The sequence below is a fragment of the Phaeoacremonium minimum genome, assembly GCF_000392275.1.
Source record: "Phaeoacremonium minimum UCRPA7 unplaced genomic scaffold PA7_03_scaffold_314, whole genome shotgun sequence".
Lineage (NCBI taxonomy): Eukaryota > Fungi > Ascomycota > Sordariomycetes > Togniniales > Togniniaceae > Phaeoacremonium > Phaeoacremonium minimum.
Genome location: NW_006921218.1, coordinates 744 through 25085, shown reverse-complemented (window position 1 = coordinate 25085; position 24342 = coordinate 744). Strand labels below are relative to the sequence as shown.

The 24342-nt window shown below is 52.8% G+C and overlaps 6 protein-coding genes across 6 annotated transcripts; 3 read left to right on the top strand and 3 right to left on the bottom strand.

Annotated features, from left to right (window-relative positions):
- Positions 1 to 1522: 1522 nt before the first annotated feature.
- On the top strand, positions 1523 to 2410 carry UCRPA7_4037 (hypothetical protein; the record flags this gene model as incomplete). The annotated part of the gene is made up of 1 exon (XM_007916589.1): positions 1523 to 2410. One exon carries the CDS (start codon positions 1523 to 1525, stop codon positions 2408 to 2410), a length of 888 nt encoding a protein of 295 aa, XP_007914780.1.
- A 2655-nt stretch (positions 2411 to 5065) lies between these two features.
- On the bottom strand, positions 5066 to 7615 carry UCRPA7_4036 (putative coiled-coil domain-containing protein mtmr15 protein; the record flags this gene model as incomplete). The annotated part of the gene is made up of 1 exon (XM_007916594.1): positions 5066 to 7615. The coding sequence occupies one exon, from the start codon at positions 7613 to 7615 to the stop codon at positions 5066 to 5068; it is 2550 nt and encodes an 849-aa protein (XP_007914785.1).
- Positions 7616 to 8055: 440 nt separating this feature from the next.
- Positions 8056 to 8827, top strand: UCRPA7_4035 (putative dpy-30 domain-containing protein; the record flags this gene model as incomplete). Its single annotated transcript, XM_007916596.1, has 3 exons — positions 8056 to 8253; positions 8428 to 8672; positions 8755 to 8827. The coding sequence occupies 3 exons, from the start codon at positions 8056 to 8058 to the stop codon at positions 8825 to 8827; spliced, it is 516 nt and encodes a 171-aa protein (XP_007914787.1).
- Positions 8828 to 9202: 375 nt separating this feature from the next.
- Positions 9203 to 9927, bottom strand: UCRPA7_4034 (putative 40s ribosomal protein s13 protein; the record flags this gene model as incomplete). The annotated part of the gene is made up of 4 exons (XM_007916593.1): positions 9203 to 9376; positions 9448 to 9494; positions 9636 to 9668; positions 9726 to 9927. 4 exons carry the CDS (start codon positions 9925 to 9927, stop codon positions 9203 to 9205), a joined length of 456 nt encoding a protein of 151 aa, XP_007914784.1.
- Positions 9928 to 10977: 1050 nt separating this feature from the next.
- Positions 10978 to 12816, bottom strand: UCRPA7_4033 (putative u2 snrnp auxilliary factor protein; the record flags this gene model as incomplete). Its single annotated transcript, XM_007916590.1, has 6 exons — positions 10978 to 11004; positions 11058 to 11269; positions 11322 to 11583; positions 11633 to 12512; positions 12653 to 12733; positions 12782 to 12816. The coding sequence occupies 6 exons, from the start codon at positions 12814 to 12816 to the stop codon at positions 10978 to 10980; spliced, it is 1497 nt and encodes a 498-aa protein (XP_007914781.1).
- Positions 12817 to 15099: 2283 nt separating this feature from the next.
- Positions 15100 to 18759, top strand: UCRPA7_4032 (putative splicing factor 3b subunit 1 protein; the record flags this gene model as incomplete). The annotated part of the gene is made up of 1 exon (XM_007916591.1): positions 15100 to 18759. One exon carries the CDS (start codon positions 15100 to 15102, stop codon positions 18757 to 18759), a length of 3660 nt encoding a protein of 1219 aa, XP_007914782.1.
- Positions 18760 to 24342: the final 5583 nt, after the last annotated feature.

Here is a 24342-nt window from a genome sequence, read left to right as displayed (position 1 = left end):
AACTGTGTGTGTGTGCGTGTGTAAAGCAAGTAAGTACCTCCTCTACTATCTACATCCTCATTTCATTCCGAGGGGCGAGGGTCTGTCTCCCGCCGCCCTTGCAAGACAAGGTCTTCCTCTCTCTCTCTCTTCCTGAACGTGGCTCTTCTCCTCTCTCTTGTCCGCCTTTGCCTATCTCCCGCATCGGAGTTACTTCTTGCTGCTTATCACTGCCGCTGCCGCCGTCGCTGTCACTGTCACTGTAACTCTGACGAGTCTGACTCTTGACTCTTGTCTCTCTCTCTGTTTCGGCTGGTGGCGCGGGCAGAGATGGGCAAGCTGCACCTTTGAACTCACACTAAGGCATCTCCCAGCACACCTACAGGCGCCTGTCCAGTTGCAGTCGCGCAGCCCTCGCTTGTCGACTTTTTGGCCAGGGTTTGCTCGGACGAAGACCGCGTTGCCGCTGCTTTAACGTTGATAGGGCGTAACGTGAAGGCCCCTCCGCCAGTTGTTGCCGTCTCTTTGTCTCTCTCTTCACCTCTCAAGTCTCTCGACTCTCCACCACCTCGCGCCAACACAAGCTCTCTGTTTCGACAGGCCTGCCCTTGTCCTTGCCGAAGCGCACGGGGTGCTGTATACTGCATAGTAAGTTGCCTGGGTGCATGTACTGCATGTACCTTGTCTCCTCTCTGCCCCCGGCCACCTCGCACCCAAGACAGGCCCTGGACACGAGAGTACTTTCTTTAGTCACTGACAGTTGGCTCCCCGCCACGGCAGAGCGCGAACTCTGGGAACCCACTGGCCCAGAAGCTCGACCAGCTGCACCCCCCACCGAAGCGCCAGCTCAGTCACAATAAACACGGGCGGAATAGCACTGGATGCTATTAGTCCGCCATACCCTTGTCCCTGGCCCATTGCTCTGGGTTCGACTTATTATTTTCGTCTTCTTCTTCTTCTTCTCTCTTCAATCTCGGCGCGGGGGGACTGTTGTTGTCTTGTTCTGCCGCACTCACACCCCGGTCCATCTCTCCAACACCCTGCCACACTCACACACTTAGACACACACACACCTACTTACACACTTGCAACACCTCTCCTCACCATCCTCCCTGCATCGTTACCGCCCATCTCTTGACTTGACCTTACCTGCTCTGCTCTGCCTGCTGCAGAGACATAATATAACCTGGACACCCCCATCTCCAGCTACCTCCGGCTTCCCTTTCCTCTTCCCCCCCTTAACTGCCGACTCGACTTCTCTCTTCCTGCCTGTACCTCAAAGGGCAAGTTGACCTGTCAGTAGTGCAGCTCAGTTGGCCATCCCTCCGAGTCATTAACTTGACTTGACTTGACCTGACTTACACACCCAATCTATCTCTCTCTCTCTCTCCCTCTCCTCTCTTCCTCGACAGGCCGACGCTCGTTACACCCGTCTGTCGGTTGAACCCGCCCACCACCACCACCACTACATACATACTTACATACATACATCCACCTCTACCAAGATCCCTCACTTGTCAGATCTACCAGCACTTCAGTCAAGATGCCCACCACCGCCAGACCCAAGCTGACCCAGTTGACGACCCCCGTCTCTGCCAGCTATCCAGCCGATGCTCTTCTGTCGGCATCATCAGTCCGGACGCCTCTCTCGGCTTCAATATGGGGGCCTCTGCCTTCCGCCGGTCTGCCCTCTGCAGGCATCAAGTCTGCCGGTTTTGAGTATCCGATGGCCGCTATCAAGCAGGAGGAGAAGACGCCAATCACTCCACCGGTCGCCTATATGGACTTCCTAAAGTCAATTTCCATGGCATCGCCTTCGCTCGTTAGTCCACCTCTGACGGCGCCTCTGGCTGGAAAAGCACCGCTGAACCGGACCTCTACCGCCGGCAGCATGGCCAGCAATGCCAGCAGCCAGTCGAGCAACAGCGCAAAGTCGGACGACGCTGGAGAAGCAGCAGTGGCGACTGACGGCGACGCTGATAGTGCGCCCTCAACCGCCACCAGCGAGGCTACTGACTGCAGCTGCTCCTGCAACCATGTCCACAAGTCGCCAAAATCGCCCACACCCACCAAGATATCTACTGCGGTGCCCGCCTCACCTTTCAACAGCTACCCGCTGTCAGCACCGGCAACAGGGCCCACCTCCTTCCCGAGCCTGCGCATCCCCCCCTCGCCGGCCGTGAGCAATGTCGACTCGCCGGTGCGTTCGCCGTTCAGCGCAAGGAGCGTCAAGAGCCCCTTTGACTGGGACGCCGCCCTGAAGGCGAGGCGGTACACGGAGATGAAGCCGAGCCACGGCGCGCACGGCAGCACCCGGTGCGAGAAGAGCAAGACGAGCGTGCGGCACATCAGGGAAGTGGTGACGAGGACCGTCACGTACACGCCGAGGATGGACCCCGCGCCCAAGGGAAAGAGGAGAAAAGTCGAGTGAGCGGGTCGATGGTCAAAGCCAGGAACAGGCTGGGAGAAAGGACACCATGACTGGACTCTTACATACGCCAATATTTCTCTTTTGTCACCTTCCCCAGCTACAAACACACTTATCTATCGCTAAATACTGGATATCAATCTCTGGTGTGCCCGCCCGCGGCCCTCAATCCTGGCACATCCAAGGATCGGTCACCCCACGGAAGAAGATGGCAATGTGGGCTCCAAGCGAGCATCTTGCCCGCGGCGCAAGCACATAATCGAACATCAAACATCAAACATCGAATCTGCAATAGCCCAGACGGCGGCATTGTGATATTTTCACGAATCATGGACATGAAAAAAAAAAAGAAGCGAAGGGCTACTATCTATCTTTACTATGTTGGAACCGTTTGTGTGAGGGCATGGGACTTCCTTGTTGCTTTCTATTATTTTTGCTTCCCTCATTGGGAATCCCTCATGGCACGGAGTTTTGCGGCGTTGCGGGCGGCGTCTTACAAGCAACTGTGCAGATACCACGGGGCAAGGACGGACGGGTCGGCTTGAGTATCTAGGGTTTATGCGATAGGATAGGCAGCTTTACAGAAGCAATGGATATCATGACTATACTGCGTTGATCTTGCTAACGACCAATGTGGCGGTGATATGTGAGAAGTGTTTATTTATTTATTTGAGAGGCGCGCGGCGTTGTTCGCGCCTGATGCATGACGGCCAACGGCACGACCTCTGAAGCGACCTCAGGGAGGCCACTGGTCTGGCCGCCCAACCAGCATTTGCAACAAGTATACATGCTGTTCACCCTCTATAATCAATCCACTTGATCTGAATATATCTCAATGTCTTGCAGCTGGGCCGCGGCCGCAACGAAGCTACCCATTATGTATGGCGTCCCGGAGCATCAGCATTCGGGAGATCTGCCTCTGCCATGCGGGATGTCAGAACTGTGTGGGTGGCATTTTTCTTTGCAGTGCAGTGAGTGTCTCTCCTGCAGCCGAGTGTAAGTCCTGTGCAGCAACCCCTCCCCCTCCGTAACTCTAGGTAGCTGTCAGAACTTTTGTCGATAATCCCGCAGCCTGCTCAATCTGTGGCCATGGCCCATGTCCTCTTGCGTACGCAGTTGCGTCTCCATTTGTGCGTATAGGGAGGGGAGTACCATGATGAGGAGGGGAGGGGGTGATGCTGGCTGGCTTGCCTGCCCGCCCACCTGTACCTTCTCTGCAGCACACGATAGATGCATCTACTCGACTGAGTACCACTTACTGACTGAGGAATGTCAGGTAAGGCAGGCAGGAGTCGAGTAGACAGTACCTTCTTTTACCCCTCTCAAAGCAGCGAGCGCGCCAATCCCCCATTCGCCCAAGTCGAACCCGACATCCCGGGACGTGCATGGGGTGCTATGGTGAGCCCCTGCTAGCGCCTCCTGCCCGACAGGGGGCTAAGCGCCCATCTTTGTCGCGGCCGACCAACGGCGTGCGCGAACAGCTCGGGGTGGAGTGAAGTGTCGTGCAGGACACGACGCAGACGGGGCCGTCGTCGCTGCCTCATTGGCCACGGCTAAGCGCTCACGGAGAGGGCACTTTGGAAATGCAAGAGCGTGAAAGTGAAGGAAGGGGGAAAATGGCGAAAGAGGCCCGGGGCGGCAAGGCGGAGAGCTAAGAGTCGGACAGAGAGAAAGACAGACGGATGGAGGGAGGGCAAAGGGGAGCTAGCCTCGCGCAACCTCAGAAGCTGGAGACAACACCAGAGAGGCGTTTGTGACTGCTTGTGGACCAGAAAGCCGAACCAACTCTCGATGCCTTACTGTACACGACTTGTTGGGATGAACCATCTGAGAGAACGCCAGTGCCTTTCTCATTGGTTACTTGGGACCAACAGCATGCACTGAACTGAGGATGCGGCACAGTACAGTCCTGGAATGCTCGAACAGGAAACTCCAGATTAGAGCGCTGCTTCCTTGCAGCGGCCGGAGATTAACCTGTCCGAAAGAGTCCTTTCGACTTCGGATCAGTTTGCGGGTTCATCTCGGTGTGCAGCAAGTTTGCAGCCAACGCGCAGACGATTTCACTCGCTGGAGTAGAGCCAGGGGGCCACGGCAAAAGAGCAGGGGAAGGCCCCTCACTTAAAGGCGCTGATATCAATCCACCCCGGCCTGTCCCGCGGCCGTGGATGAGTCGCAATTCTCCGAAGCTCAATCTGAGATGTCAGATAGCTCCAGGGAATGTGTGCCACTGGTAAAATTGCAAGGTTGATCGCCCTGTCCTGGCAGGAGCAGCCCGTTAACAAGACGAGGTAGCGCTGCTATTGCTTTCGGCATAATTGAGCCGGGGCATATATTTGGCTGGCGGTGAGACAGGCAACTTGTTGAAACAACTGTCCAAGCAGGTGCAGCGGCCCCATCATACGTAGTAGAACTTGCAAGATTAAACCCCTAGCTTCCCCTGTGATGAACGGCAAGACGGTGATGTTTCGAAACACCAAGCTTGCTAAATTTAGAGCTGTAGCTCCCTCGCTCATCACCAACATACATATGTGCTACACCACGTGGGTTGTCAGCATTTCGGCGAACCGTCACGGCCCCCAAACACACAGCACACCAGTCGAGTTGGCAAGTGGTCTGCCCGTCTGACAAAGAACCTTTGGCCTCCATGCAACCCGGGGTTTAGTCCACTTCTTTGACCTCCTTCGCAATGGCATTGACCAGAGCAACTCTGACCCCAGCACCCGTGAGCACATGTATCCACAGCCTCTGCGTATCGCTCAACCGGTCATTGGCACTCTTCACCTCGGCAAACATGCACTCGGGCTGCGGTTCCGTGCGCCAGAGGACAAGGTCGGGAATGCCTCCACCCCGCTGACCGTACTCTTGCGCCATGACCTTACAGATGGCCGCTAGTGCCTCTCCTCGGAAGCAGCGTACGAGTTCCAACAGGTCATCGAGCTCGTAATCCCAGTTCAACCCCACGATGCAGGTTCGCCGCTCACGGTGCTGTGTATCCACATTGCGAAGTATCTGCTCAGCTCCGCCATTGGCGATCTCAACAAGTCGATGGTTGATCTCGCTGGCCCGTGTCGGATAGAAAGCATCCGTGTGGAGGTCGAGAGGGCAGGTCTGGTATGCTGTCTGAAAGACATTAGGGATATAGAGGAAAAGAATGTCGTAGAAGAGGTAGGCAAACAGGGTCCGAACGATCCCGCCTTCGCTGTGATAGCCTTTCCAGCCCTCGCTTCTGTAATGCGATAGACACATGGCTTCTACAGAGCATTCGCCGCCTCCTTCGGCCTCATCCTCCCAAATCGTTTTCGTAGATGTTCCTCCACGCTTTCCAGCAGTTGGATCGTCCCGTTTAAGTTGAATACCATGTACGTTATGTTCTTCTGGCGCGTGTAATCGCACGTGGCCAAAATCATGCTGGAGACGCTTAGGGATTTTCAACTTCCTCTCAAGTTTTGTCAGTCGTTTCTGCAAGTCGTAGTGGTAGATAAGGTGGCAATCGCGGTCTTCCAGAGCTGTCTCGCACGTAGAGACAGCGATCCGCCGCCAGTGCTTCTTCTGCTGTTCAGGATCAGCAGACCTAGGATTTGGGTCAACCTCGAACATATAATGCTCTTCTAGAAGTGCTTTGCGCTGATACCATGATCCGCGACGGGCCATTTGGAACAGTCTCTGGTCGAGGAGCTCTGTCAGGAGAGCATGTTCTTGTTGATACTCATGCAGCCGGCCGAGAACATGTGCAGCTTTATGCGCGATTCGGGTGTAAGCGTGGGCTGGATTCAGGCGACGAAGGTAGCCTCCTTCACCAAATTCGTAGATTCTCTCCTCCTTATGCAGCTCTTCGCGGAGAAGTTCTCTCCACTTTGTGGAGAGGCTGTTAAATATTTCTAAGACCCGACGGAAGCCAACTTCCCCTGGAGGTCCGTTGAACTCCAGAATTTGGTCCACTTCGAACTCTAGCCTCATGGCTTGCTCAAATTCGAGAAGGCTTTGACGAGAAGGGAAGATATTCGATGTTCTATCGACAATGTACTGTGGAAAGTTCCTGCGTGAGATCTTTGCTAGGATAATCGTCGTGAGTGACTTCTCTGTCCATTCCGTGGACCGGTAAAATACCAGGTGCACCCGCTCAAAGAGCTTGAAAACAGGCGGTGATAGTCGTATACAGGGTCCTGTGATCGCCAGCATTTTGCCTAGGAAATGCGCATTTCGATTATAGTTCGTCGCAGGGTCTGGCGTCTGGCTGTCGTTCCTCTCTCCATCTTTAGAGTCAGTTGATCCGCTTGTGCTCTCCCGACGCAGACCCAGGGACACGAGTCCTATCTGCTGGGAACTCATCTGACAAAGCTTCTTGATGATATCTGCCTTATTCTTGCCTTGTACTTTTGCCTCCTTGGCGAGCGTTTTCAGTTCGTCCAGACTTAATAACGACGCCGCTTCCTTCACGGATGTGATGAACTCCTCCGATGAGTCGGCAAAGGTGAAAGACTCGCCAAGCGACCAGTCTTGTAGTGCGACTCCAGCAACTTCACCGCTGCCTGAGGTATATTCCTCATGAATCTCCTTAGCGAAGTTGCGTTTCTCCTGCAAGGCCTCAATAGCTGCCTCTGGGTCTGTTATATCACTATAGTAACCTAACCGGTCACTGCGATGCCACGCAGCAGTTTTCCGCAAGAAAAGCCTGACATATCTAGGGTATTTCAGCAACAGTCTAATATAAGATGTTAGCTTTTCGACATACAGGTATTGCGACTCATAGTCAAGGCTTCTCCAGGCTTCAAATACATTCATCTCCTTTGTGTCAAAGAGATGAGCCTCATCCTCTAGAACTGTGTCCAGAGCAAGATTGAAGGCGTCCACATAGATGGAACTTTTGCCTCGGATCCATTGTCTCCTGTCAAAATTGGAGGCCGCAGTAGTGTCTTCACCTTCTTCTGCGGCGCTCCTTTGGGATGCTCGCATTGCCTCATACTCCTCAATTGCATCCTTGTCAGTGGCCACAGGCGGAAGAGCATCCTCGAACTCTGTTCTACGCACAGAACTCGAAGATGGGTGATCCCCATCGTCTTCAGTTTCTGATCTTAACTCCTCATCGGCATTTAGATGTGTTGGTCTCAAATCGGCTTGAAAAGACTTCACAGAGGATTCATCTTCGCTGCTATCTCTGCTGTGCTCGACCTTGACTTTCTTGAGAGGTCGATTTGCCGGATGATGCATGCTGCTGCTGTTTGAGATATCCGCCAGCGGCTCTCGTTGTCTAGAAGCCTCTGACTTCTGGACAAAGGCATCCATTGTGCTTCTCATGCGAAGCACATTTATTGCCAATTCTGATTTGGATGTTCCATTCATACACAAACATCAGGAAACTCACGAAATGAGGGATAAGAAGGGAGCTTTTGCAGATATTAGGCAGATACAAGCCGGGACGTGTCGCAAATCAGGGACAGCAACGCCAAATCACGGGGAAACGCGTTGGTGGGGCACGCCATTCAGTTGACTACAAAGCTCGACAGCTAGCCTCTGCGATCGCAAATAACTTAGCGCTCTGCGATTCCCGTCCTCAAGCCAACAACGACGCTCAACGAGTGCAGTGGAAGCCGGAATACTCCTCCTCGAAGCTCCTGGTCCGAAAAAAAGGAGCTCAATCGACCGGCATCATGTCGCAACCACCTCCTGACCAAGCTCCTGCTGGAGGGGTCCCTGATGCTGCTGTGCCTGATGAAGCTTTCCGGGCTGCAATCGCAACTGAGGATGGAACCCCGGCCACTGGTGATGCTGCGGTGAACGCGGCTGTCCAGGATACCGCCAGCTCAAAGGACGTCTCCATGACTGATGCTCCTCCCGAGTCTGCAGCTGTACGTTTTCTCTCTGCGCCTCATCTCATCTCACCTCACCTTCATATCTCAACTCACATACCTGGATCTCGGATTCCTGCCCCCATGATATTGCTTTGTCTAGCCACATAAGCACCGACTCTTTGGAGCATGACCAAATTGCTGTATCGAACGATCTAGCTAACGTCTTTCCAGTCTCCAGCCCCCGCCAATGTTGCGTCCACCCCAGTCAATGCTGCATCTCCGATGCCTGTGCGAACCGGCACCCCGATGCGTAACACCAACGGTGATTCGGGCTCGAGATCTACTTCGCAGCACCCTGACCCAGGATTCACCATGCCGAGTGAGGCGCCGCCCCACGGTGCGCCCACGCGCCAGTATCTGAATAGCAAGGTCACTGGTGTGTTGCTGGAAGGCATGAAGCAGTTGGCGAAGGACAAGTAAGTTGGCCCACATGATTCAAAGCCTGTCTTTGTATAGGTATGGCTATCAGGCACATGTTTACATGTTTCATTGCTACAGGCCGAAGGATCCTTTGAGAGTGTTAGGCGAGTTCCTGCTCCAGCGCTCGAAGGAGCTCGAAGGCACCTCATAAGCCAAGGAGCCTTGGGAACTGAACGATATGATGGGGACGGCATTATGATCAGGGTTTCTTTCAACTTCTAAGGAGGGGTTTAGGCAAAAGTCACATTGGCATAGGCGTCCCGGATGTAGGCATTACAGTTGTCGATTAGGCATATCAAGATACCACTTTGCACGGTAGCAGCATAAAAAGTCAATAACTTGAGCGTTGAGCTTTCAGGTGCCGTGATTCATTTCCGACTACCAGTAACAGGAGCTGTCCTCACTGTAAATGCAAGTTTCCAGGCCCCAAACTCCGTAACAGAGTGATCTTCCATGACGATGCAATGTGCAAACCGCCTACTTTTCCTTCCACGCCGTCCATCTCCGACTGCAGCCCAGTCACTGTTTATGCGACGATGGTGCTGGCAGTGGCGCTCTCGTATCTCCAGGTGGGAGGCAGGACACCAACGGTCTTGTAGTAGCGGGCCAGACGGTGAATTCGGGACTCGATCAGAATCAGGCGGAACTTGGAGTCCTTGTCCTTTCGGTTGCGCTCAAGGTGCTTGCGGACGGCAACAGCCTGAGTGAAAATTGTCAGCATTCATAGTCACCCCGGCAGACTGAATGCCCAAAAGGGCCGTTCGAACGTACCTTCTTGATCAACATGTACAGGTCTTCCGGGATATCGGGGGCGAGGCCTGTGATAAATCTCTCTGTCAGCATATGACCGAACAGAGGCAGTTTTATGTTTGACATCTCGTTCCCCATCATACGATGTTTGGAAGAGTTTCATTCGAGTGGTGCGATCGAGCAGCGAAGGGTGAGGGTTCATCCCGTACCATTGGACTTGAGAATTCGCAGAATCTTGTTACCTGCGCAAATAGTTAGTAATTAAGCACTTCCAATTTCCGACAAGAGAAATCACATACCAGTGACAATGCGGACCTGGGCGATGCCGTGGGAGTCACGCAGGATGACACCGATCTGAGAGGGAGTAGCACCCTTCTTGGCGAGCTTGCAGATTTGCTCGACGACCTGGTCGGGGGTGGTCTTCAACCACGACGGGGCGGTGCGAGAGTAGGGAATTGCGGAGGCAGAAATGCCCTTTCCGTTGCTGTGAAGACGACCCATGGTTGCTGGTTGGCGCTGGCGGTGATATCGTCAGTCGGTCGGTCGGAGATGGATGCAACTTTTTTCAAATGGCGGCGGGTGAGAAATCCAAAGTTTGGTGTGGGAGAGTGTCGCATTAGCTAATCAAACGAACCCTAGCCGAACCTGAGCTAAAAATTCGGTGAGGTGGTGGCTACACGTGGATAATCACATGACTTTCTGCCGTGAAGCTAACCTTCTGCTTCGACCGCCCGGAGAGAAAACTTCCGTTACTCTTTCAACAGCATTTAATCCTGTTACACAGCCGTCTCGAGCCTCGTGGAAAGCTAGTTTCATCAACATCATGGTGACTGCAAAAAGAGGACATGTTCTCAGGGCAGGTTTCTATTTATGCTTATTGTAGTGTTCCCTATCTTCTTGATCTATTCTCTGGTAAGTGCAGCACTTCTAGTTCCTCCTGTCAATCTCACTTCGATGATGATCTACAACCTATTGTTTTACTTATTTCTGGTACCTCTTATGTTAGAATCCTTCGGGATTCAATGAATGAACTGGACTTCTGACCTCGATACCCTTTCTTGACTCTGAATTCTACCTCAACAACCTTGGGGATACGCTGGCTGACTCAGATATAGATGGTTTCCTCATTGGATCTAACGGGCCCCAACCGCGGCAAGTGCCTGGATGGGATGGACAGGCGCTTACAATGGCATTTTGGTCGCGATCCCGAGAGGATCTTCATCACAGTGCGACAGACATGGACTAACGAAAGCTCTCACACTCTTCAAGTAGCTCAAATAAAAGTAATAATCACTGACGATTTTGCCTTTACTTAACCTGACCATAACAGTGAATCAGCGTGACTAAGTGAAACGCTTGAGAACGGTCCCTCTTATTCCGACAGTACCTGACGTCTCCCAACTATGACTCGATCTATTGTACAATCGAAATTACAACTCATGTTTAATGCCCTGGAATAGGGCTCGGAGGTCCATTCTTCTGTCTCCTCATAACACCGGCTGCAGTCTTCACATATCGCCAAATATTGCTTCGTCGAGCAACGAAAGGCCATTACCAGGCACCGACGTCGAAGTTCTCCTAGAATCGTGTGTTAGAGTGGTATTTTGTCTGATATAGCTCCATGAACTTACCTCAGGGAAGTAGGTTGTCACGACAGTTCGGTCAGCGAATTTCCTGCCTGCCAAAGCCTGCAGAGCCTTCGTTGCTGAGTCTTTGCTATCAAACTTGACATATATCTTGCCCACGCCTGCTGACTGCCTACTGCCTCCCACAGGTCTAGGCACTTTCAGGTCGACAACGGTGCCGAACTTGGAGCATTCATCTCTCACATCCTCGCATATTTCTGATTATATTAGTTCGAAGAACTATGCAAAAGACATCATGGGAGCACGTACCTTCATAGTCGTCGTTGTCTAGGAGTTCCTCGGGTGTGACCATGTTCAGCAGCTGGAGAACACGAGTAACCTCGGAATCTGTGGAGGTCGTCCCGGCAAGCATGGCCATAGCATTCACGCCCATCTCGACACCTGCGACTTGGCTAATACCGATGCTGGCTTTCTGGACCTTGAGTTTCTTGTCACCCAGCTCCATACCGTTCAGTCCTTGAATGGCAATGTCTGTGGTGTTGGGCTCAGCATACTCGCAGAAAGCAATACCCTACATAATGTTAATGAGTAATAACTAGGAAGCTCGGCAGGGATCTTACCCTTGACTCCTCAGTGCCAGAATCCTGGACCAGGACGAACGCCTTAAGTTCCCCAAAGGACGTGAGCAGCTCCGTAACCTGCTCCGGCGTCAAGTAAGCAGGGATGTTTGTGATACTAATCTTGTTGGGAGTGTCCACCACAACGTTCGACACCATGCCGGGTTCGTAGCCAGTGTCATCCACAACTGCAGGAACAATGTAGTCTTTCGGCCTACGAATCTGCAATCCGTGCGCGCTACCATTTGAGGCTCCATTGCCATCCATAGCGTCATCCGCCTCCATTGAGATGCCATCGAGTGCAAGGGCAACGGTGGCATCCGTAGAGTTTCGGAACTCGACAAGCGCAAACGACTTGTCTGGTGAGAATTGGCAAAGAATGCAGGGATCCGTGCTGTCGATGACATTGAGGCCGTTCAACTGCAAGTTGAGGAATGACTGGATGCCATCCTCGCTGGCCGATGGAGGAAGGTTCGAGACAATGAGTCGCTTCGCTTGTCGCGAATTGCTTGGCTTCAGAGATGCGCTGTTGACTGCCCCGCCAGGCTGGTTCATGAAGGCCTGCAACTTAGTCGGATCCATGGCTTGTTGTCTGGGTGCTCCAGGCAGTGGGAACATGCCGGACAACTTGGCTTGTTCAGCTGTCACATTCTCGTAGCCAGGGGGCTTGATGTCCCACTGAGTCAATCGCCTCTTGCGCTCCAGCACAGACACAACGTTTGTGAGATCCGGTGTGGGTTCTCTCTTCTTGGGTGGTGGAGTAGCACTTCGTCTGCGTTCCCGCTCTCTCTCTTGATCTCGCTCTCGTCGCCGCGGCCGATCCTCGAATTGCTCACGGTCTCGTCGTGGCGGGCGTTCCTCATCGTCCCGTCGCGCATCGCGCCTAGAGTTCCTGTCACGGTCCCATTCCCGCTCTCCTCCCCTGCGGTCCCGTCCGGAATAGCGGTCCTCTCGTTCTCGATCTCTGTGGCTGCGACTGGAGGAATAGGAATCAACCTCGCCTCCCGCATCACGTCGTCTTACACCATCATACGGCGAGCGTGATCGGCGTCGAGGTCGGTCTCGGTCTCGGTCACGTCTGTCATCACGATCGCGTCTGGATGGCTGCAGAAGGTTAGATACGCTGGATGGGGCTTGGAGGGGTGAACATACTGGATAGTCTCGAGATGAGCCATGGCGGCCACCATCTAATAGTTGCAAAACAATGTCAGCCAAACACGCCAAATACTCGTGAGTTCAATTGTCCAAAGGGCTTACCTCGAGAAGAATAACTGTCTCCGTTCATGTCTCCTGTTGATGCGAGAAATACGATGGTGATGGAGAGATCGCGATGTTGCGACAGCTCACGACAGAGGAGATGAGGCACGTCTTGCCGCACAGCTCGAAAATCCGAATCCAACGAGGCTGGAACTTTTTGCCGGCGCGACGCTATCCTCCATGTAGATTAGCGTCGTATGAACCCCTGAGCTGTAGGTCCCTCTTGGCCCAACCTCACAGAACTCACCCTCTCATTTGCGCTAGTGGCAAAGCTACAAATGCCCCTTTGGGAGAAGGAATATTGAAATATTGCCAACTCACCCAGCTACCCTTTGTCTTATTTTCCTTGGAGTTCTTCATCTATATTCATAGTATCTGATGAGTTTCTTTGGTTTGATCTTTAAAAACCTTGTATTGTTTTGTTCCTGTTGTCATGGCTGCAGCTAGGGCTACCGAATGGCGCAAACTGCCCCTGAGCCTTACCGAGCTCTGCATTGACACAACACTCCGTTGTGGTCAGTCGTTTCGTTGGCAGAAAATCAATGACGAATGGTAAGCATATCTATAGGATGTGGAGGTGGAGGTTTGTTGACACCTCTGGCAGGCATTGCACTTTACATGGTCGGCTTCTGTCCCTCAAGCAGGACCCTACACATCTCCATTACCGAGTGATGTGGCCAAAGTCTGTCGTCGCTCCACTAACATCTCCATCGTTAACCTCAGTGTCAAAAGGAGCTTCGGTGGCCATTGAAGCGTTTGTGCTGGATGACACAGAGGCTTTGTTGAGAAATTATTTCAACCTGGAGCACGATCTGACTCTCCTCTATGAGCAGTGGGCTGGGGCAGACCCCAACTTTCGCAAGAGAGCCCCGAAATTTGCGGGTGTCCGCATATTAAACCAAGATGCATGGGAAGCTCTGATATGCTTCATATGCAGCAGCAATAATAACATCTCAAGGATATCTCAGATGGTGGGCCTGAACTTCTTAAAATCAAACACCTGGATGAGCTAATATTTCTACCAGGTTCGCAAACTTTGTCAACATTATGGTCCATTCATTGGCAAAATCGGTGATGAAGCTTTCCATGACTTTCCCACTCCTGAGTCTTTGAATCGGTCGGGTGTTGAATCTCATCTTCGAGAGTTAGGATTCGGCTACCGGGCTAAGTACATTGCTGAGACGGCACGAATCGTTGTCGAAGATAAGCCGAAAGATTGGCTTCTAGATCTGAGAAACCCAGAAAGCCAAGCGTGGGGCGATACACGGAGTGCTGGTCCGCCCTTCACAACTTACAAAGAGGCCCATGAGCAACTCGTGGGGCTTTCCGGCGTTGGGCCAAAAGTTGCGGACTGCGTTTGCTTATTCGGCCTGGGATGGGCCGAGGCAGTACCAGTTGACACTCATGTCTGGCAAATCGCTGTGCGGGACTACAAATTCGGCAAGCTCAAGACCAAGACATTTAGCAAGGTTATGTATGATGCGGTTGGTGATCACTTTCGGGATCTCTGGGGAAAGCAAGCTGGCTGGGCCCATTCAGTGCTTTTCACCGCCGACCTACGAGCCTTCTCGGACCGTTTGGTAGAGAAGAAGGAACCTGTTGAGGCTGTCGTGAAGGTTGAAGACATGTTAATGACACCGGATCCTTCGCCGGACAAGAAGCGGAAGGCGGTTGTGACCAAAATCATCAAAATGGAAGGCATCGATGCTTCCACCACAACGGCTATCGTTAGTACCAGAGCAAGTAAACGATTGCGAACGAAATCATAGAGATATCACACGGCTGTAGAAAGAATATATATTAACAAACCAGACTGGGTTCACTAAAACGAGATTTTGAGAGGAACGCCTTGATTTTTAGTGCTCTCATATTGGTACACGTTTAAACAAATCCTTTCCCTATCAAAGATCTTTTCTACAAGCATACTCTACATCTTGACGGATTTCAACCTCGCAGAGAAAAAAACAAGGACGTTTTGGAAGTCAAGACACATGAGCTGGTGAAAAATTGTGCACGGACCATGCACATGCTGACATAAGTCGCTCGCGAGTGGCACTTGAAATTTACCAGCCTTGTGAACTAGGCGAGGCAAAGAATTTCACGACATTCACGCATCACCTCAAGACGCGCCATCAGAACTTGCACCAGAACATCTGTACAGCATCGAAACCGGTCCCTGATAAATGTAGCCGTATCGCCCTCGACGTTGCAAAATGTCGGACGCAGATTTCGAGCAGATCCGAAAGCTCCAGGCAGAGCGCAATGCTGCCTCGGCCGCCAAGAAGGGTTCGAAGACCTTCGACCCTGCCAGCCAACGCGCCGACTCCTCATCCAAGGTCAAGCTGAACGAGGCTTTCGACACCGATCTGTACGAGCGCGATGGGCCCGACAAATTTGCCGGCTATCACACGTCGCTTCCCGGGGCAGGAGATGATGACGAGGAGATGGAGGATGCTGATAGCAGCCGGAGGCTGGTTGGACAGTATACTGCTTCACGAGCCCAGATTGATGAGTTTGCGCGTGGAAGTGGCGTGGAGGAAGACGATATTCTACTTGGCAAGGGTGAACGCAGCAACCGAATTTCAGACAGAGAAACTGAGTATCAAAAGCGCCGGTTCAATCGCGTCCTGACACCCACCCGAGCCGATCCTTTCGCCGCCAACCGCCAAGCTGTGGCTGCCGAAGATGGTGAGAGCTATCGTGAGATTATGGAGCGACGCGATCTCGAGAGAGAAGAGGAAAGGGTCAAACGAGCCATAGAGGCGAAGGCCAATGGCGAGGATACGGGTAATGAGGTCCTGGACCATAAGCCCGTCCTGAAGGATGGGGATAAGGAGAATGCTGAGGCCGGATCGACTGAAGCAGCATCTGGACGCAAGCGCAAGAAGAGATGGGATGTCGCGGCGGCAGAAACCACGGAAGAAGCTGCACAGCCGGCCGATGGCAAGTCAAAGCGTTCAAGGTGGGATCAGGCGCCTGCTATCCCTGCTCCTGGTGCTGAAGCCTCTAAGAAGCGCTCACGATGGGACCAGGCTCCAGCAGCCACGCCTATCGGCAATCAGGGACTTGTTACACCGATGCACCCTTCTCAGGGCGCTGCTTTGCCCACAACATTCGGCACTGATATATCTGGTCGAAACCTCCCGATCAGTGACGAAGAGCTGGATCTCATTCTTCCCGGAGAGGAAGATGGATACAAGATACTCGAGTTTCCTCCTGGTTACGCTCCCATTCGAGCCCCTGCTCATAAATTGATGCAGACACCAGTGCAGACAAGTGGTTTCATGATGCAGGATCCCAACAGTAGCAGAATCACAAGTCAACAGATGCCCAAGGAAATACCTGGTGTGGGAGACTTGCAGTTCTTCAAGCCGGAGGATATGGCATATTTTGGGAAGCTGACAGATGGCACTGACGAGGAGAATCTGAGCGTCGAAGAACTCAAGGAGCGAAAGATCATGAGACTACTGCTCAAGGTCAAGAACGGCACCCCTCCTATGAGGAAGACTGCCCTGAGACAACTCACTGATAACGCACGAAGCTTTGGTGCCGGCCCTCTCTTCAACCAGATTCTCCCGCTTCTAATGGAGAAGACACTGGAGGACCAGGAGCGGCATTTGCTGGTCAAGGTTATTGATCGTATCCTTTACAAGCTCGACGACATGGTCCGGCCATACGTCCATAAGATCTTGGTTGTCATCGAGCCTCTACTCATTGACCAAGACTACTATGCACGTGTTGAAGGTCGTGAAATCATCTCGAACTTGTCGAAGGCGGCAGGTCTTGCTACCATGATCAGCACGATGAGGCCAGATATTGATCATGTTGATGAGTATGTCAGAAACACTACGGCCAGAGCTTTTGCTGTTGTTGCTTCTGCGCTAGGAATACCTGCTCTCTTGCCATTCCTCCAAGCTGTTTGCCGAAGCAAGAAGTCATGGCAGGCCAGGCACACGGGAGTCAAGATTGTGCAGCAGATTCCAATTCTGATGGGCTGTGCTGTCCTGCCTCATCTCAAGCGCCTAGTAGACTGCATTGGTCCAAATCTTAACGATGAGCAAACCAAGGTTCGAACGGTGACCAGTTTGGCTATTGCAGCGCTGGCCGAAGCTGCTAACCCCTATGGTATTGAGAGCTTCGATGATATTCTCAACCCACTATGGACTGGCGCTCGCAAGCAGCGAGGTAAAGGCCTGGCCGGTTTCCTCAAGGCTGTCGGGTACATCATTCCTTTGATGGACGAAGAGTATGCAAACTATTACACATCACAAATCATGGAGATCCTGCTGCGAGAGTTTTCTTCACCAGACGAGGAGATGAAGAAGGTGGTCTTGAAGGTTGTGTCACAATGCGCAGGCACAGAGGGTGTCACCGCTGGCTATCTCAAGGAGCATGTCTTGGACGAGTTTTTTAAGAGCTTCTGGGTTAGACGTATGGCTCTTGACAAGCGCAACTATCGTCAAGTCGTCGAAACGACGGTTGATATCGGCCAGAAAGTCGGAGTCAGCGAGATCCTCGAGAGAATCGTTGCCAACCTGAAGGATGAAAGTGAGGCGTACCGGAAAATGACCGTGGAGACAGTTGAGAAGATTGTCGCTTCTCTAGGTGCCGCCGATATAGGCGAGCGACTGGAAGAGCGATTGATTGACGGCATTCTGCATGCCTTCCAGGAGCAGAGCGTCGAAGACATTATCATGCTCAACGGCTTCGGCTCTGTTGTCAATGCCCTTGGCACTCGATGCAAGCCATACCTACCACAGATTGTCTCGACGATTCTATGGAGATTGAACAACAAGTCAGCGACTGTACGACAGCAGGCTGCTGACCTCATTTCCCGCATTGCCATGGTCATGAAGCAATGCGGAGAGGACGCCCTTATGGGGAAGCTTGGTATCGTCCTCTACGAATACCTAGGTGAAGAGTATCCAGAGGTGCTCGGCTCCATTCTCGGTGCTCTGCGATCTATCGTCACTGTTGTCGGCATCAGCCAGATGCAGCCTCCAATCAAGGATCTTCTTCCTCGCCTAACCCCTATTCTCCGTAATCGACACGAAAAAGTCCAAGAGAACACAATCGACCTTGTCGGACGTATCGCTGACCGAGGTCCTGAGTCAGTCAACGCTCGTGAATGGATGCGAATCTGCTTCGAACTGCTGGACATGTTGAAGGCGCACAAGAAGGGTATTCGACGAGCAGCCAACAACACCTTTGGCTTCATCGCGAAGGCCATCGGCCCTCAAGATGTGCTTGCCACACTGCTCAACAACCTGCGGGTGCAAGAGCGTCAGAGCAGAGTCAACACAGCTGTTGCCATTGGTATCGTCGCCGAGACTTGTGCACCGTTCACTGTCCTCCCTGCCTTGATGAACGAGTACCGAGTCCCCGAATTGAACGTCCAGAACGGTGTGCTCAAATCTTTGTCTTTCCTCTTCGAGTACATCGGTGAGATGGCAAAGGACTATGTCTACGCCGTGACGCCCTTGCTCGAGGATGCCTTGATCGATCGAGACCAAGTTCATCGACAAACAGCGGCGTCGGTCGTCAAGCACATTGCTCTGGGCGTTGTTGGTCTGGGTTGCGAGGATGCCATGGTGCACTTGCTCAATCTACTCTATCCCAACCTGTTCGAGACCAGCCCTCACGTCATCGACAGAATCGTGGAAGCTATCGAGGCGGTGCGCATGGCTGTCGGTCCTGGTCTGGTACTCAACTACGTATGGGCTGGGCTGTTCCATCCCGCGCGCAAGGTGCGAACGCCATACTGGAGGCTGTACAACGACGCCTACGTCCAAGGAGCTGATGCGATGGTTCCCTACTATCCAAACTTGGAGGAGGACAGAGTAGACAGAGGGGAGCTAGCGATGATGCTTTAGAGGGAGAAGGTCATAATGGGAAGATTGGGTCATTAATCATAGATGACAACTGTATTCCTAGTAGAAGGGACTGTTGGAATTAGGCAAAGAGCTGGTAGCAATGTTTGTATCTGTACTAGCTACTAATGTAGAAGCATAAAGAAGGCGTAACGTGAAGATTACACATGATGATTTACTGTGTCCCTCTTATCACCGCCTAACGTGAAGCTTTGATGGATTACGCTGCTGTTCCTCACTCTTCTTCTAAGCCAGTATCGACAGCTATTCCCTGATGCCATACTATTCACCCGAAGTCTATGCTATCGAGCAATCCTTCATCTGAATGGAACTATGGGCTACTCTACAAATGGCTAACCTCTCACGAGCATCATTGCCGAATGCAACAGGAAGCAACGCGCTGTGCACAACTCTTTCTTGAGAAAGTTGCCGTAGCCGGAGCCGATCAGTACTGCCTGACAGCGCCAATCACTTGATAGACTTCATTTGTCGACGGGCAGAGTGATGATCTCCCGTCTGAGATTCAGAGGCTAGACAGACGGCTATCGACCTTGCAATGCTATTGTTAGCAACATCCCCCAACATTACGGCCTTGATCTTAGCCACAAGTTCATGTTTGACATTGGTTCTCAGGATTCAACGAGGCTCATCTGACTCTAGCAAGCTAGAGAGAGGACATGGACGCCTCGAGCAATCCCATCTATCTGGCTCGACCGTTAAGGGGAGGAGCGCATGTCAGGCATCTCAGGAAGCTCAATTCCTGACAACGAACTCGGACGATCACTCGCCTCGACTGCTATGATTGTGAAGAGTGCTATGTGCAAGTCGCAGCATCGAAGTTTCCCAGCATCGTCACGTGGTCATTATGGCTCACAGATTTCGTGAGGTATTTGTCTATGTCTGTACGCTGCACTACCCGACACCCATGTCTTACGGGCGGGGNNNGGGGGGGGGGGGGGGAGGTGGCAAAGAGGTACCTCTTTGAGGTCCAACCTCCGGAGAATCGATTGCCTGCCGTGCAGCGACTGTTGATAGTTTGGTCCAATGCACGTCCGGGACGCGAAACGTAAGCCGTATGCAAGTAACCCGGAGCGCATACTCGAAGTTAACTACCGTCGGGGGGGCCAAAATAAACGTTAAGTGGCGGTGTGAAGGGCTGATGCAGATGGAAGAAGAGCCAGTGGAAGTGGGGTAACCTCGATCACAGCAGGTGGCGCTGTTGTCAGCACGAACTAAGGCAGCTCACGCAGTACAGCACCTCATTAGTTCCTGAGCTGTTCGGGGAGGAGGAGAAAGATAGCGCTCAAGGTGTTCGGGGCTCGCTGGATAGGGGGGGAGCGGGATTGGGCAATAGGGGCCACGGGCTTGTACCATCTGGAAGGGTGTGTCTCCTTTCTGCCCAGTGCATAGTGCATAGAGAGCCCCGATACAGAACAAACAGGGTCCTGTCAGTTCTGCCTGGAGGGACAGAGACAGAAGGGTGGCGTCGTTGATGGAAGCGTCCTGCCAGGGGACGGGACCCTTTTCCTTCGGGGTTCACGATTGGGAAATTAGGGGTCCAGCAGCTGCTGAAATGATGGCATTCATCCACGCATCGAACTTTTCCAAAGAATGCCATGTTTGAATGCCCGAGAGAAACGCCGCAAGGTGCAAGGTTCGAGCAGTCATTGGTATTCTCAAGAAGTCCCCTAAAACATTCCAAGTTCCTTTGCATTATGCTGTTGGACCCTGGGGATCTTAGTGGTGGCTGTCATGTCGCATCGCGAGTGCTATGGTCGCAGGGAGGGAGGCCAACACAGAGTAAGTCCAGGATACTCAGCTAAGTCCCTCTCCACAAGAGGGAGAGAAATTGGAAAAGGGATCCGCCGAAAATTCGGGCAGAACATGAAACACGTTATGATGTCAATTGCTGGGGCCCGAGAGATTGAGTTGCTCCAGTTGTTAGATTTGCATTCCATCTGAAATAAAACGGCGCGGGTGGGCGAGGTGGACTCGGCTTCCGCGCAGTGGATCACTGCTAAATTAATTGCAAAAACCGCCCTCTGGGCGGCGCACTATGGCTCTCGGCTCAGATACTAGTGTAGATAGCTGAGATAACAGTGAACATTAGGTGGTGCGGGTACACATTCCTTGCTGGAGGACTCGCGCTGGGCAAAACCCCGGCTGGGGGTGTGTCGGACGAGGTTTTGCGAAAAGGGAGGGAGCAAAATACAAAGCATAGACTACTGTAAAAGGGTTAGTACTCGAGGTAATGCTTTTCAAGGCTGGATGGAGCTCAAAGTCGTTCCATCTGCAATACCAATAAGTTGAGCATCCAATAAGAAGATGGAGAAATGCGACTGTATCGGTACCGTTGCACCATAAGGCCTCTCGGCTGTGTAAGAGAAAACCGGGGCTGCAACTCTAGGGATAATGCCTGACAGATATCGAGAGTGATTCGCAACACGACGAAGTGCCTATACACTCTACTTCAGCGGATACAGGGCTTGTGGGCTGCCGCCTCGGCGCTGTTTGGCGGATTGTTCCATTCAACCATCCTGAATCAATTGCAGTGCTGCTCTAGGTACTTCGTTGCCTTCTCGGAGAGAGTCCGCGCAAGACTGCCTAACTCACTTGAGCACAGCTTGAAGCTAAGCAAGCAAAGACAGCCCCTCTGTTTTCTCGTAGCATCGATTCTGCATACACCCCAACCCCACTCCCTCTCTTCACCCCTCTCTGTTTGATGGGCTTCGAAGAACGAGCCCCGCTGACAGGGGTCATGATGGATGTGCAGGGGTTGCTTCGGAACGGATTCTGTGACGTCGGTGGCTGGCTGCACTATTTTGACGACACCAGACGCAGACGACAAGTGTCTCTTCCCCCCAGACGGAACTGCAGAGACGACAAACAATTAGGGCGTGCACATTAGACAAGTGTCGCAGCCAATTCCGGGCCCAACGCTCGGCTTAGTGGGTGAATTAACCCATCATTCACTCGTGAAGCTTCCATTGCTGCAATCTGGAAGTATCGGACCCCGATAAGACGCGTAAAGAATGTAACATTGAAAGTGGCCCGCGCAAACTCTAAGTCGCCATGCAACCTAACCAGAGCAAATGCGGCGCATCTTGACGGCCTTTGTAAGTATTAGGCAAGTCTTCAGCGCGGCCTTAGTGTAAGCTTCGGGTATCGGAGGCAGATGGCAGGTGCGGCTCCGATAAACTTCAGGTAGAGGACCTTAGGGTGGTTTGCTGGATGACTTAATCGCAGCCCTCTGTGGCCGATCTAATCAGTCGAATCCCGACGTACCACCTCGAGGTATCCGAACTTCAGGCCCCAACGGCGAATGTAGAGAAGAGCCCATCCGCAATAGAAGGGCGGTCAAGCTGCTCCAAATTGTGACCGTACTGTCATTGGTGAATGATAATATCTCCGGAGACGAGATTAATTGGGCGTCAGAAGGGGGCGGTACGGCAGGCGAAACCCGTGTGTCGCAGCAGAGGCCTGATTGCATCACCAAAACACAAAGCAGGCCGCAATGATAAGGATCCAATCCAATGGCCTGTCAAGCAGACCAGCCCCCGGCTCCCCGGCTCAGATTGCTGTTGTTGTGGTGGATGGTAGCAAGGCGCCTTGAGCACTGTGGACGCCGACCATATCCCAGCCCAGCAGCGCTGTCACACCCCGGGAGCCGTGGGTTGGCGTCAACAAGCAGGAGGACCCTGAAGATCGCCGTTGCCAATTAGTTACGGTCGATGCGGTGTTTACGTACTGTACCGCTAACAGCAGGCGGGCGAGGGCCCCGCAACCACAAATCCCACTTGAGATTCCCCCATTCCGACGGAGATTGCCATGTTCAAGGATGACCGTAGTTTCTCAGTCTTGCTGCAAGTCCTGGTACATCTTTGCGAGTGTCTACCAAGGTCAGGAAGGTTTGGACAGATCGGGCCGAGTGATGTCGTACAGAGATGGTTTCCGCACCGCGTGTCGGTAGCGCAAGCGTATTTAGGTAAGCAGTCGGTCAGGCCCAAACTACCTGCATTGCTCAGTTCAATCATGAGGGACGAGATGGAGCATTCGACCGGGTCAGTCAGAAATTGACCAAGGAGTGCAATCGGATTGGATTGGATTGGGTTGGGTTTTGCCATGTATCTAGGATGGATGTTGAGGCTTTTCCTATAACAGCGCGTCCTAATAAGCTAAGCCGTTCCGCTACACAATCTAAGAGATGGCCGCTCGTCGCTTCCCTGGCAGGCGCAACCCCACTGACGTCACAGGCCAGCACCTTCCGTCATCTGCGGCTTCCCTTCGAGAAGGATGCGGCCAACCACAAACCACAAGCCGCCGCAATTGGCGGTCCATTTCCTAGGTTCCTATCTGACAGCAAGACAAGGCACCCATCCCTAGACAAGACAGACAAGGCCTACCTACACCTAAAGGTCCCTCGGCCATGTCATCGTGGCCCGGAAGGACTCTTCCCACGCCTAGCACGCGTAGCATGGCGATAGTTCATCGTCCATGGTTCCCAATCCAGCCGACGCCGAGCAGACAATGGCCATTCTGGGTGAAAATGGCCTTGACTTCGCCGAGATGTACCAGATAGCAGCAACCAGTCCCGTGAACGAGCGACCATTCTCCCCGACCATGCAAGGACAAGGGGATAAGGGGGAAAGGCTCTAAGGGAAGACATCATCATCTCATGGGTCACTGGTGTTATCCCGCGGAATTGATGCCATCCTACGCGCAGACCTCCGGGCATGTCGCCGGTTGGACGGTGTGAGGGGGAAGGAGGAGCAACACAACACTATGCCTAACACGGCTTGATATCACCTCCTCTTCCTCTTGGAGACCGCTCCCGGATCTACCTCACCTCACATTACCTTACCTTACCTTGCCTACTGGCTGCATATTACACTCTAATTATCAGCAGCGGGGTCATGAATCTTTGACTCGTCGGCCTAGTATTGCTGCATCCCGGATTCCGCATCTTTTTAGCTGCCTCCCATGTCTCCAGCAGCGGCTCTTTTGCTCCCACCTGAGGAGTCCTTTCCCATCATCATCTAATCGCGGCGCATCGCTCGGCCACCTGCAACCACCTAGGATTCGGGCTCTGATACATACAGGACCGGGATATCTGGCCTTGCCTTGCCTTGCCTTTGCCCTCCCTGACACCAGCCCGTACCAGGAGGGGCGTCTCTGACCTCATTGTGCCGAAACCTGCTCACCATCCCCCCGATCCAGGTACGTAGGCGGACGGCCGGCCTCTATTGGAGTGACCGGTTGTGCGCCCCATGGGGCTTGCTGTACTCCTGGTGATATCTGTTTCCGCGCCAAATGCGTCACTGTGCCGACACGCTGCTCGTCGCGCAGTTGCCTGCCCCACTTCACCCAGTCGGGGCTCGTTTTGTGTGGATTGAATGATTGTGATTGATATCTACTAATGGTGGTGGTGGGATGGCATCAGGCATCACGCAGGTCTAACACCCCCCAAGCACAACAAGACACACACCAGATTCACAGCAGCCCCGCCGAGATCGATCGCATCAGTGGAAGCTGTGCCAAATGTGCAATGTACTCAGTAATTCCATTCATGCGCCTGATAGCTTTAGG